A 13,394-nucleotide genomic window follows, 5' to 3' on the forward strand; every position below is an offset into this window, starting at 1 on the left:
ATGGCAGCGGTAGGTGATGCCTGGCCAGGTGGCTGATTTCCACCCGAGACCTGTGGGACGTGGGGCTCTGGCTCCCTGTCCTGGTGCCACGTTCCAGCGGCTGTTGCACATGGCCCAGGGAACTGCAGCCGTCCTTTGGAAAGGTCTGCGGTAGCTCTGAAGGTCTCCATTTACAAGAGGGACTTAGCAGAGAAATGTTTTATCCAGCAAAAAAAGCAGGGGCAGGCTACCTTTTTTAACCAGATTTCTTTGGCCGTTCTTGTGGGTTTCTGTATATATTGTCAGGTTCGTGTGTTAATGCATTAACCCTTTCTGCTCCTTCATACAGTTTTATGCTTTGTAGGAGATGCTGCCTGGCAAAGGAGCCTTTGAATGTATTTATTTTTGTCTTCTATGAACAGTTTGTGAAGACCGTATCATTCCCAGTAACTGAGGAAGGCTGTCTTTGTCAGCACCAGGGATGCGTTGTAGTACCAACTGCTGCTACACTGTAGGCTTCCTCAGTAGCTTCACCATATCAAAGTAATACTTGCCTCATGTTATATCTCAAATACCAGTTTTGTGCTCTTGGTTAAGTAGCAGCAGCTTGCATTTCTTCATTAGACATCCTTTCTGTTTCTCTGTTTTAGTGTAAGCTTGGAATTACTTGCTGCTTCTTCTAGAAATATAGTGAAATTCTTCTCTCTTCTTCTAGACATATAGTGAAATTCTTCTCTTTTTCTCTTTTTTTTTCCTTAGGGTTGATTTCTAAAGATTCTAGGCTTTCCATGCTCTTGAAGCCTTTCTGTTGCTCTCCTACAGCATTTTCAACCATAAAAATTTGTCGAATACCATTGGTCCTCTGATCCTTTTGCCCCCCTTCACCTGGTCCAAGTTATCACCTTTCTGCCTGCCTTTCTTTTAGAAGTTGACCTGCTGAGCTGAAAGTACCTTTTGAACGTTGCCTCCTCCTTCCACCCTTGGCTCTTCTAGCACAGAGTAATAAAAAAGCAAAGTTTTTGAAGGGAGATCAAACACTGATTCCATACTTGAAAGCCGACAAGATACTTTACTTTGATTTTTTTAAATTTTTTAAATTTTTTTTTTAATCATTCTTGAAGTAGATACTTGCAAGTCATTTGGCAAAAGAAGTATTCCTGTGCCGTGAGAAGGCATCTTCTGTTCTGAAGCTGGAAGAGTGCAGAGGAGAAGAGATGGCCTCTGATTTTACTGGTCTAGCTCATGGATCACATGCATGTGGATCATGACTACATCAGAGTGCATTAAGCAGCCTCTGTGCATAGAGGAATAAATAGCATCACTTTACCAATGGAGTCTCCAGTTTAAAGATATATATTATATTTATTGATAGCTCACTCCAGGTTTGAAAGAGTGAATGCCATTTAAATGGGTTTGGTAATCTACAGAGTAAATCAGTGGGAGCTTTTTTAGATGTAGCTTTTTTCATGTTTCTTAATAGTCTGAATGCTTGTAGAATGTTTCTTCTGGTCATGATGATTATGTGAGCGATATTTCAGTAGAGTGTCTCTAACACCACTCAGGGATGTGCTATAGCACCAGAGAAATGATAGCTGTAAGGTCTTTTTGTAAAAAGTATAATGAGCACTGGCAATGCCGCCAGCCTGCCTTAACCATGATAAATCATTTCTGGGTGCTGGAGTAATTAATAATGACCAGCATGTTCATTTTACAAATCAGCTGTTCCATGGCTCTACAGCAGGACAAATGTTCTCAGACTTTCTTTGTGCTCTGGGAAAGTCAACGCTTAGCAGATGCTATCTTGATTATGAGTAGTTAAAATTTGCTAAGATCAAAACAGTTGAGGCCTAGTGACAGAAAGCAATTTAAATAGTCAAGAGCTTAATTTATAGCTAATAAGCAGTTAAAATACCATTTCACTAGGTTTGTGTTGAACAACTCAATTCTGCAATAACACAAAACCACATTTACTCAAGTCTACATCCAATTTATTACACTTAACTTTTCTGAGAATGTCTGACACTATTAACGCAGCACTGCTATAATAAGGCAGGCTGCAACAAATCGGTCCTTGGTTACGACAGTGGAATAGTTATTCTATGATAACTGCAAAATGCAAACACTTGAGGTGTAAGCCATATCACAGTCCACCAAAATAACACTTTAAATGGCTCTTGCTCTATGTTAGTCTTCTGTTGACTTTGCAGCTTCATGACATGTCAAGCTGTGAAAGAAATCTTACCAAGGAGGTCATCCCTGCTCTGCGTTAGCCTTAGCAATTTGCTGAGTCCTGTACCAAGGCTGCGAACATACAAATATCCAAAAAAGTTCTCATTCTCATCAGGAAAGTTTAATTCCTGAACTTTCTTCTTTTCTTGCCAAACCCCAAACTTTTATTTTCTTCCACTCAAGCAAATCTAACTGGACCCTTAAGTGACCTAAAAACCTTCTGATGACTACTTCTATATCCGTAGAAATGGATAGTTATAAGACAACTTTCAGTCGTCTAGCTGCAGTCAAACTGGCAGCTTTGACAGTTAGGCTGAAGAGCTGTCATATATACTAGTGCCTTTTTCTTAGCCCTGTGGAGGTGGTTGTTGATTTGGTCTTGGTTATGACCAGCAAATTAGCTGCATGCTGAAGAGCTGGTCTTGCTTTGGGTTGGGTTGAGAGGTGAGGGAGCTTGTATGGTGGTTGTCCATACTGTGCTTATACTAAACAGTAAACCTACGTACAACGCTGAGAGTCGATGATGGTTTCTGAGCAAGAGCTGGCAAGAATGTGCTCTCATCTCTGGAAAATCATGACTTTAAAACTACCTTTGCTCTATGCAAAATTTGGTCTTAATAGAGCAGTGGGTTTGTTGGCTCTGTGGATTTGTTCCAAACAAGTGATGTTGGCTTTGGTTTTGTTGTACTTGAAGGTGCCTCATCACCAGACATGGAGTCCAGCTATGGGGGAGGCTTGCTAGATATGGTGAAAGGAGGAGCAGGGAGACTCTTCAGCAATTTGAAGGATAACCTGAAGGATACCCTGAAGGATACATCTTCAAAGGTCATGCAATCTGTTGCCAGGTACAGTACAGCTGAAGCTGCCTAACACAGGTAAAATCACTAGCTGCAAAGTGCTGGTCTGAGCTGCCGTCCTAACCAGCACAGCACAACTTCCAGCTAACCTAAAAAAGGAAGGAGGTGAAAATCACAAGTGACTTCTTTGATTCTGTCTCATAATTGATATTTGGCCTCAAGGAAGAAGGAAAACCAAAGTAAAATATCTAAGCTTCTTAGTAAGTGAGCATCAACATCCTGACAAAGGCCCCAAGAGTGAAAGTGGAGCACTTGGTCTCCAATTCCTTCATTGACCCCTGTGGTGTCCTTCTACTGAGCCACCACTTGAATATTTTGTCACTGAAAATTGGCTCATGTTGTATGCCTTCCCTTTGCCGTGCAAGGAGACTCTTCTTGCTGATGTAACTGCTCCCTTCGCTATAGCCGCTTTCTGAGTAGAAGAAAGAGCCGAGGTGACTTTGCTTTGATTACCTCTGCTGGTGGTGTCCCCTGTGCTTGGCACTCCACCTGCCTCTGAGCCATATGGGGCTATGACAAATTACAGGAACTTAAGCAGGCAAGACCTCGGAGGCTTCAAGGGATCTGCAAAGTAGCAAACTACTAGAAATTTCTCCTGAAATCTGGCACTGAAAATTAATGACAAAAGGGAAAAGGGACCTTTTTTGCAAGCTTCTGCATCCAGTGAATTGCGTCTGTAGAAGGGAAGGCTGGGTCACTGTCTGCAGGAAGCTATGTGCACCCTCCTCTTAAGGCATAACGATAAAGTACAAAGAATCAGTTTTAAGATCACTCTTTGTCTCAAAAGCAGATCTTTGCGGGAAAACGCTCTTCTCCTGTTTCCTGTAATGGGCTGTCTTCTGTAAACATGTGCATAACGTCTGTCTCCTATTTTGTCTTCTTTTAGTTACACCAAGGGAGAGCTAGATATTTCATACATTACCTCAAGAATCATAGGTAAGTACTGATCACATAAATAAAACTATCCCAGCGTTCAGAAGTCCATAAACACGCTCAGCCCGGCTTCTTCTTACGTTTCTAGTAATGTCTTTTCCGGCTGAAGGTGTTGAATTGGGATTCAGGAACCACATTGAAGATGTACGGACGTTTTTGGATTCCAGACATCCTGACCACTACACAGTCTTCAACTTGTCACCCAAGTATTATCGCAGTGCCAAGTTTCACAACCGGGTGAGTGTCTTCCGAGAAGTTAACAGGAGCAGGGCAGGAAGCCTCTTGGAAAAAAAGGTACCAGGTTCTGTTTCTGCCTAACCTGTGCGTGGCAGAATGTAAGAAGATGGAAAAGGAATTACAGAAGTTTCTAAGCTGCTGTGGTCGTTTCTGGGTTTTAGCCGATGCCTGGAACCACAGGGATTAAAGAGCTGGAAAGTTCAGGGCATAACACTTGTGTTAGGAGCCTGTGAGAGTACATGGCATTGTGCTAAGTTAAGCCTGTGCTGCTCTTGGCTCCTACATAGCTGTTAGAAGCTGCTGCAGAGAAATAAGGAGTAAAATGAAAGTTCTTTGAGATAAATTACTGATAAAAGAAGGTAGATTATTTTCATGTTGAACAATCCTTCGGTTGTGCTTTAATCAAGCAGGAACCCTTAACAGGCGAAGCAGAGGACTGAAAACTGGATCTAAGGGGCCTTTTGGCTATTTTATTTTATTTTTACTTTAAAAACCCACCTCCACTCTCTGCCCCAGTTTCCTTCTCTAAAACCAGAGCAGCATACGGGAGCATTGCAAGGCTCTGGTTCATTAATGGCTTTTAAAGGAAATCTCTACAAAATACTGCTGTTGAAATGCAAGATTAGATCTAATCTTTCAGAAAACTTCCTGTCTTGCCCTCTCCCGCAAGGGAGTGATGATTTTTAAAATTTTATTTTATTTTTTAATTTCTTATTTTTCGTTGCCTTCAACGAAAAAGGCAGTAGCAGTTTCCAGGCTTAACCCTCACTCAGGGTAAGTGAATCTCATGCTGCATAAGCCTCATTTCATTTTAATTTGAGGTATAGCTGAGTCTATCTTTAGCAATTGCTCTGATCACCAGCAATCACTCACTCACACTTGAAGCGAATTTCTCAGTGGCAATCAGTAACCAGCCATGACCTCAAATATGAGTAAATGAACACAAAAGACTAATTAAAAGATATCAAGGGCTCTGAATCTTCAGTCTCACTTGGTTGTGGTGCATCACTCTTGCTGTTGGTGGGAGGAGAAGGACAGATCTACTTTTGAAAGCCCAGCATTAAACATCTGTTGGTATATTGCTTGACCTGGCCATAACTCGTCCACCCCCTGTGCTTTATCTCCAACCCTATCCAACGGCTTGACAGATGACTTTGTTGCTCTCAAAGCATGGCTAGGTGCTTTGTAAGCTATTGCCTTGACACACACAGAAAATGAGGCATCTTTTATTAAAATATTGTACTTTCAGGTTATGGGCTAGGAAATACTGATGCCAAGTACTTTTCAGGAAAATGAAATGTGCAGAACACAATACATGAGATCAGATGAAACATGAAACAATTATAAATACGAGGTTAAACTTCATGTATATTGGAAAAAATAGTAATAGCCTATTGAAGAGGTGAAATCACATTAAGAGTATTTTCTGCACTGGATGAGGATGCCAGACGAACTGAAGTTTTGAGAGATGCACTTCTTCTTTGAAAGTGAAAGGCTTTTGAATTCCTATCTTCTTTAAAACCCTTTTTTCCCCAAGATCGAAGTAGGTCACTGTGCTGTGTAGTGGCACAGGAGACAGATGAGTTAATGTCCTGCTGGGCCATTTTCCTGCCCTGACATGGCTGTGTGGGGCATGAAGCCCCAAGTGCCCAGTCTATTGAGGAGAAGAGGGGACTACAACCTCTAAAACCTGCTGCTCAAATCTGGTTGTGCTCTGTTGTCCTCCCTGCCTCACCTCCTGGCAGGAGAGGAGAGCTCATGTCTGCTCAAGAAAGTGTGAGCAGTTTGAAAACATATAACTCAAATATAACATTAAATGAAACCAAACTTCCAAGTCCCTGATGGGTTATGTTCTTGGCTGTTGCTGCCCTACTGCTGAAGTAAAACAAGCACTGGCTGCTTATTTCCAATGCTCTAGAAGAATTCCTGTTACTTTTCTGTAAGGTTGTCTTTCATGAGGGGTGGTGAGGTTATATTTGAAATATAAGAAATGCTACATAGCGCGTCTTTAATATCCTAATTGCGAACCAGCAGGCAGATGTGTAATTATAAGCAAAATAAATATATAATTACGGACTGTTGGGAAATGTATGTTATTTACTTGATGGCTTTTCCAGATGCCTGACAGTGTATTGTCATGATGTCTGTTCAGAAGATCATCAGTGAAAGGGTCACTGATCATATTAATTCTAACAGCCACTTGGAATCTGAATTGTGTTTTAGTGGTCTAATTGCAAGTGGATCTTGTGCCTCCAGAAGCCTGCTGCAAAAGTGTTTGGGGTTGGGAGGAGAAGACTTCTGCTTGATATAAAAGAATAGAATAATTGCTGTGATAACATAAAATAATTGATAATATAAAAGAATATACATCATTTACGGCATCGGTACTCTGGCTCTATTAAAGAATTGAGTAAATGTTTATGTTTCCTCCGTAATTCACGTTTCACAATGGTCCTGTAACTGCAGCAGTGCATACCCTGCCAGGTCCATGGAACAGAAAGGTAATGCTGGCTGTTCCTGCACTGGGGGTTACCACGTAGTGAACCTTTGGGTGTTTTGTGCCCCCCTTGGTCCTTCCTGAAAAGGCACAGAAAAGAAATAAGCAAAAGAAAATGAAGTGTATACAACAGGAGCAATAAACTAAACTACAGCTCTTGAGACAGGAGAAGGTGGGGGATGAGGATAATGCTGGAGAGAGGGTAAAGAGGGAGCGGTTGTTTGCTGCCTTCCAAAGCTTGAGCATGGATTGACACTTTGGGTATACAGTGCCAAACCTGCACTCATTCACCAACTGCACAGCTGAAATTCAGGTTATTGTGGAGACCAAAAACTTTCAGGAATCTAAAAAGCAATTAGACAAATATCTAATCTGATCCTCGATTAGACAAAATCTCCCAAATGTTAAGCAGAGGTCCGGCTAGCTCGGAAAGGCTGGCAGCAGGATGGATGCGCTGGGTTAGGCAGTGCTGCCTACCTGCTCTCTCCCTCTATCCTCTGAGTGTCATTGGAGCCGTTGTTTGAGACAAAAACACACCTCGGTAGCTCTCCAGTTTGAGTCAGGGTTCCTGTTTCTGCTATAAGATGTTGTGCAGGTAGGTGTATGTATTTAAGGTGAGAACCTTAAACACAAGCTTTATGAAACCTGGATCACTTCCTTCCTCTGAGAGATGACCTGGTCAGGTATGGAAATTATATGGCTATTTAAGATCATCTGGACAAACTATCTCCTTCCTGCCCCCGGTTCTTATTAACCGCCAAGAGAACCAATTCTTTGTCTGAGGACAAGCCTTATGACGTTTCTCCTTGAAATTTCTTCTAGACAGAAATGCCTTTTAAAAAAGATATTTCAATTAAAACCAGATGAAACAGAGATATCCGTGGAAGACTTTGATATGCTGTTTGCGACTGCAAGGACTGTTCTTGAGATAAGTGTTATGACTCAGAACTAGTACATGGATGAATAGTAACTAGGCATAGGTAGAGGGATTTGTGGTTTTTCAGCTCTAAGAAGTCATTGATTTTTCTGGCTCGTATCTTAACTATACTCAGATAGGATTTTATTTTTTTTAACAGAAATTTCCCTTTCATCAGTCTACTATCTGTCAAATAGGGCTTGAAAATCCTATGACACAAAATAACTGAGAACAGATGCTCAGTATCCTCTGAAAACCAGAGCCAGCATTTTTAGGGACAAGTTGTACAAAGGCTTTAGACATAGCAGAAACCAATGCGCTGCTGCGAGACTGGGGCGTTATGAAGGACCACTCAAGATTATCTGACTCGGAATGTAAATTTTTTAAAATGTGTAGTCAGTGACAATACATCAATATTATGTTATTTAATTGAGAATTGTATTTTGTTTGTCTCCTCATAATTCATGAAAGTCACAGAGCAGGATTATGCATGAGAAGAGATGGAGTAGGTTTCAAGCACGTAGCTGTAGGTTGTAAAAGAGAAGTACATTTCTTGGCAGAAAGCATTTGTAAAAGCACGCGTTGCTTAATGCTCTTATGAAGCTGCCTTGTGTTCACTGTGCGATTCCTGTAGGTATCCGAATGTAGCTGGCCAGTACGACAAGCGCCCAGTCTGCACAACCTCTACGCCGTCTGTAAGAACATGCACAACTGGCTACAGCAGAACCCCAAAAACGTGTGTGTCATCCACTGCATGGTAAGTACACCAGAAAGTAACCAAACTTTTAGACCTATGAGTCATGTCATATTGCACGTTACATGTCTAGAGTCTGTGTACAAGGTTGGTGATAATTTCTAAAAGAAATGTAATAAGAAAGTAATCAAACTTTTAGACCTATGAGTCATAAGTCATATTGCACGTTACATGTCTAGAGTCTGTGTACAAGGTTGGTGATAATTTCTAAAAGAAATGTAATAAAATGGACCCCTCTAGAAAGGGACATCATCTTCCACGTGCAGCTACATAGCTAAGCTGGAAGACCTAACGCTGAACCAGAAGCAGGAAAGCAAGAGAGGTCGCAATCATTCTAGCAGTGAACTACTAGAGGTGACGTGTGGCAAAAAGGGTTGGACTTCACCCGAGAACTGACTGTAAGGACTGTCAGCCTGCTATGGTTTTGCGTTCTGTTGTAAGTAGTCACAGGACGAAATGCAGCCTCTAGACTGAAGGTTACTGATGGAAGTTGGGAAGAAAACACGTAGTTGTGAATTCTGTCAAACTGTGAAACTGAGATTCTTAAAGTCTCTTGCAGTCGCTACTTGTCAGGCCTGGCAGAAGAAGTCTGGTTGACTTCTGCTCCTCTTTGTGCACCACACCTGAAATGGTTGCTAAATCCCCTGCCAGGGTTATTCACTACTGGGCAACATGTAGGTAGGATCCATGAGGGTGGTGTGATTCTATATGACTAATTTGTAATTTACCCCATACACCTTTAATATTGACAGTAATGCCCAAAAGGAGAGTTCTGGTTTGCTCCTGGAGCCTAAATTAAATGCAGGAGGCTGTCAGCCCTGATCAGCATAAACTGGAAGGAACAGGAGAAATGACTGATCCCAAACAGCATAGACCTTGCATACGAGTGGCATTTCTGCCTCGCGTGGCACAGCCAGTGGCTACGGGGTGTAAATTCTATTCAGAGATGAAGATGCACTTGATGCCTCCAGTCCTGGAAATCTAGCTCAGGAATCACATTTCTTTACTGTCCTTTGAGCAATGAGTATCAGGATAATGCTGTAAAGGACAGGGAGTCCTTTTCAACACTAAGAAATCTGCAGAAGCCCACCTAATTTACATGAACTTGAGAGATCTTTTTCAGAGCAACTGGCAGGGGCTAAATCTTAAAAAAGCAAATAGCCTGTTAACCTCGAGCATGTGCTCAGGCTCAGCAAGTTACCGGGGTCTGGGTCAGCTCTGGTATGGCAAATCCTACAGGATGGCTGAAGCGCCTAAAATAACTAATTGCAAGGAGTCTGAGTAACTTTTAATTTACGTTTCAGACTTTGAGGGTGACTGCCTGCCTAATGGGGCAGTAGGTTTCCTGCTTCTTCCTTGTCAATGAGTCTTTACTTCTGGGATCTTCTGTCACTCGCCGACAAGTGGGAGACGAGCTGGGTGGCATGGCACTCGTAGTACTGAGCGGGCTCTCGTACCCATCACTGTGCCATAAATGTGCATCCAAAACTGAGCAGGCATCAGACCTGGATTTTGGTGGAAGCTGGTAGAAGGGCTTTTTCTTTTTGTTTGGCTCACCAGTGTTGGGGTATAGTCTGTACAGCTCATCACCTTATATATTCTGGGGTATATCAGGGACCTGGGGCACTGGGGATACTTCGATTCTCTCCTGCTCTTTCTGTATTTTTGGTCTTTTCGTATCAGTCTGACTGAGCAAACACACTTCCCTTCACCATCACCCTCAACAAGAGGTAGAAGTGTTCAGGAGCAATCTGTAGGCTGAGGGCTGTGGAGCTGTTTGAGTGCAGGAACCTTGGGCTGGATTTTTTTTTTTTTTTTTGGTTTGTGAACTCTTCGAGGTTAAAGTTCTATGAGATGACTGTCTGCAGCTGTGGGACGGGTGTACTCTGACCCCTATGGTCAGTTCCAGGCTGATGTATAAAATAATTATAATATTACAGCTTGGGAGCAGCCATGAAACACCAACATTTGTAGACAAAATGCACTTCTGGGCTTTCAAAACAAGTCTAAACCGTCCTCAGCTTTGGCTGCTTACTGGATATTACCTTAGCTTTGATCCAGGCCAGTGCCGCTCACTGAAGTCCTAGGTATCAACCAAATACCACAGCACCAGAAATTCCTCATTCTCATGCGGTCTTGTTCCTAGTCTTTCTGGATTAAATTATTTTGTGTGATTTAAGGAAGAGTGGAGAGAGTTCTGCTGAAATTTAAAGGATGTCTCTGATACTTACACCTCTTTCTTTAACAGGATGGCCGTGCAGCCTCAGCTGTTCTGGTCAGTGCGATGTTCTGCTTCTGTCACCTCTTCTCTAATCCAGGCCCTGCCATGCAGCTGCTGAACACAAAGAGACCTGGAATTGTACTGTGGCCGTCTCACAGGAGGTAGAGTATACTGGCTAAATGCTATGCGCGCGCTATATTCCTCACGCTAAAAACAGCCTAAGCAGTACTCGTGTTAGCCATGGCACGTAGATTTGACAGACTGTAACTGATGTTTATGGCCACTTCCATTTTACCCACATTGATATAACAGGAATGGAGGAACAAAATCAAATATTACAATAGCTTTGCTCGCTAGTTCAGGAAAGCTGACAAACCTGTAGTTAACAGGGCCTGGGTGAATCCCTCTCCCTATGTCAGCTTCATCCTTACAGGAGTTTACACTGTGAAAGTGTCTTTTTTACAATTTCCAATAAGCGGAGGAAAAACTGCCTCTCAGACCAAACCAAAGACTTGTTTATGTGTAATAATAATGATGTTATGTGTGTAATAATAATGATCCTTCAGTATGTGGCTAACAAAGTAATTCATCTGCTGTGTGCATGTAAAATAGAAGGCAAACTTCTACTAGCAAACCAGAAAAACCATTGCTCAGTACCTTCTCTCCTAAAAGCTGAGGAGAAATGATCCTCATCTCAGAGCGAAAGGCAAACTTCCTTCCTCTTGAGCTCCAGTTCTTGTAATTAAAGAGGAACTGAAGCATAGATTTTGTGCCAGCTGCAAGGATGCTGGAGTACCTGGAAACTCCAGTCCTGGAACTGTGAAAGAATTGTACTTTCACTGGATTTCAAGGTAGGCTTCAAGTTCACAATGAAAATTAGTCACCTAGGACAGAGCTTTCAGTAATGGCTTTCTCTGTCTGCAGATACATAGGATACATTTGTGATCTAATAGCAGACAAGCCCGTCATTCCTCACTGCAAACCACTTACTATCAAGTCAGTCACCCTCAGTCCGGTCCCTTGTTTCAACAAGCAACGAAATGGGTGCCGGCCCTTCTGCGACATTCTCAGTGGAGAAACCCGGATCCTTACCACTTCCCAGGAGTATGAAAGAATGAAGTGAGTTGCTGTGATCTCCTACCGTCCTTAGGAGCGTAAGACAAGGAGGCTTTCGTTTTGCTGTAATGTGTCTAATATCTGTGCTGCAGTCGTTGCCAGATTGCCTGATAAATGAAGAAGTGCATATATTAATTGAAAGTTGGTGCCTAGTGTTGAAATAAACTGTCAGAGTGAGCCTGAAGGGATCATGCAGTCGGGTGACACAGACGCAGTTCAGTGCTGTGTTGGTTTCCCCTGTGAAATGCTTCTGTTTCAGCTAAGCCTAACGTTAAGCAAAGCACTGAATGCACCTTCTGTTTGCTTGGCCTGAATGAGATGATAGCTTTTATGTTGACATTGTTGATGGGTGGTAATGGCATTGTGGAAGGGAGCTTAACTGTGGATTTCCTTCTCTTCCCCTCAAAGAGAATACCGTGTGCAAGAAGGGAAAGTCTTAATTCCACTGGGAGCCACTGTCCATGGAGATGTTGTTGTTTCTGTCTACCATATGAGATCAACCATCGGGGGACGCCTTCAAGCAAAAGTATGAGTTTGTTTAACTTCTCTTGCACGGTAGAGGCAATGTAGCTAACTAGGAGATGGCTAAACGTGGGGTCTAAGAATGCATGCGGCACTCCTGATGTAGAAAGTTTCATTACTTGACAGTAGACATAACACAAATTTGAGCAGTGCCAAGTGAAAACAAAAAACTGCATTTGGAGAAGTCTGTGATACCTCTGCTATCTCTTTATGGAGGTAGTGTCTACTGACAGGGTGTAGGATCCTTCCAGCTGCTGTAGAAGACCAAAACTGCCCGTCAGTAACCAGCTCAGGACAAACCACCACCAAAGCCTCTACCTACACACTCTAAGAAGATGCAAGAAGACTTTCTTCTGCTCAGATTAGAATGACTTACTGAGACGCTGCTCCTGCATTGTGTCTGTTTTGCGTGCTCTAGAGCAGCCTTCACCTTTTTTGATTATTAGGACAAAAAGGCAATTTGTGTGGATTGGTCAGGGATAGAAAAGACCATTTGAGCCGCGGGCTCAAGAAAGAGCCTGCAAGCTGCTCTCAAAAGACAGCCACCCTTTTCACAGCTAAAAAGCCTCTTAATACTAGCAGTTCAAAGAAATGGGAGACAGTGGAAACTGGGGAGAGAGAATAGAGTGCTGGAGTGAGCATACCCTGATGTCTCCTTCCCATAACACAGTAGCAGTGCTGGAAGTGAAAGTATGTATTGGTCTGTGCTGTTCTAGGCTTTGAGACTGACTTTAAAATACTGTTCTCTGACTCTTCTAATTGCAGAGGAGGAATTAGGAAATGCAGTCTCGTCAGACTGGAACACTTGGATCTGCAAAAACTGAATCAGTAGTTGTCATACACGAAGTTACTCCGTCAACCTTTGTAGTGATGAGGGTTAATTGGCTCACTTGGTGAAATAACATGTTTAAATTGTAGTGACTTTGTGCAGAGCACAAAAAATGAGGGAAGAATCAAGTTTTGTCCCACCTGCTTTGAGTACCACCTCATTTGCTCCCTGCAAATGGGTGCTGCATGGCTGGCCAGGCATAAACTGCTAGGGACTCTTGCAACCAGCTGGATGTGGTGGCTGCGTTCTCGAGCGGTCATTCTATCTCTGATGCTTTAATGTGAGATCTTGATAGTTTTCCTGC

General features: G+C 42.5%; 1 protein-coding gene across 1 annotated transcript in view; it reads left to right on the forward strand.

Moving 5' to 3' along the window:
• The first annotated feature begins 2,906 nt into the window (after positions 1-2,906).
• LOC104616515 (putative tyrosine-protein phosphatase auxilin) overlaps positions 2,907-13,394 on the forward strand; it is a 13,041-nt gene continuing 2,553 nt past the window's right edge. Inside the window, exons 1-7 of the mRNA XM_010281555.1 lie at positions 2,907-3,053; positions 3,952-4,001; positions 4,087-4,235; positions 8,283-8,405; positions 10,651-10,784; positions 11,548-11,742; positions 12,148-12,265. Of these exons, the coding sequence (XP_010279857.1) occupies positions 2,920-3,053; positions 3,952-4,001; positions 4,087-4,235; positions 8,283-8,405; positions 10,651-10,784; positions 11,548-11,742; positions 12,148-12,265 (903 nt within the window). The 5' untranslated portion in view covers positions 2,907-2,919. The remainder of the gene's footprint in view (positions 3,054-3,951; positions 4,002-4,086; positions 4,236-8,282; positions 8,406-10,650; positions 10,785-11,547; positions 11,743-12,147; positions 12,266-13,394) is intronic.

This window comes from Phaethon lepturus, unplaced genomic scaffold, assembly GCF_000687285.1.
Source record: "Phaethon lepturus isolate BGI_N335 unplaced genomic scaffold, ASM68728v1 scaffold21822, whole genome shotgun sequence".
In the NCBI taxonomy this organism is placed as follows: domain Eukaryota; kingdom Metazoa; phylum Chordata; class Aves; order Phaethontiformes; family Phaethontidae; genus Phaethon; species Phaethon lepturus.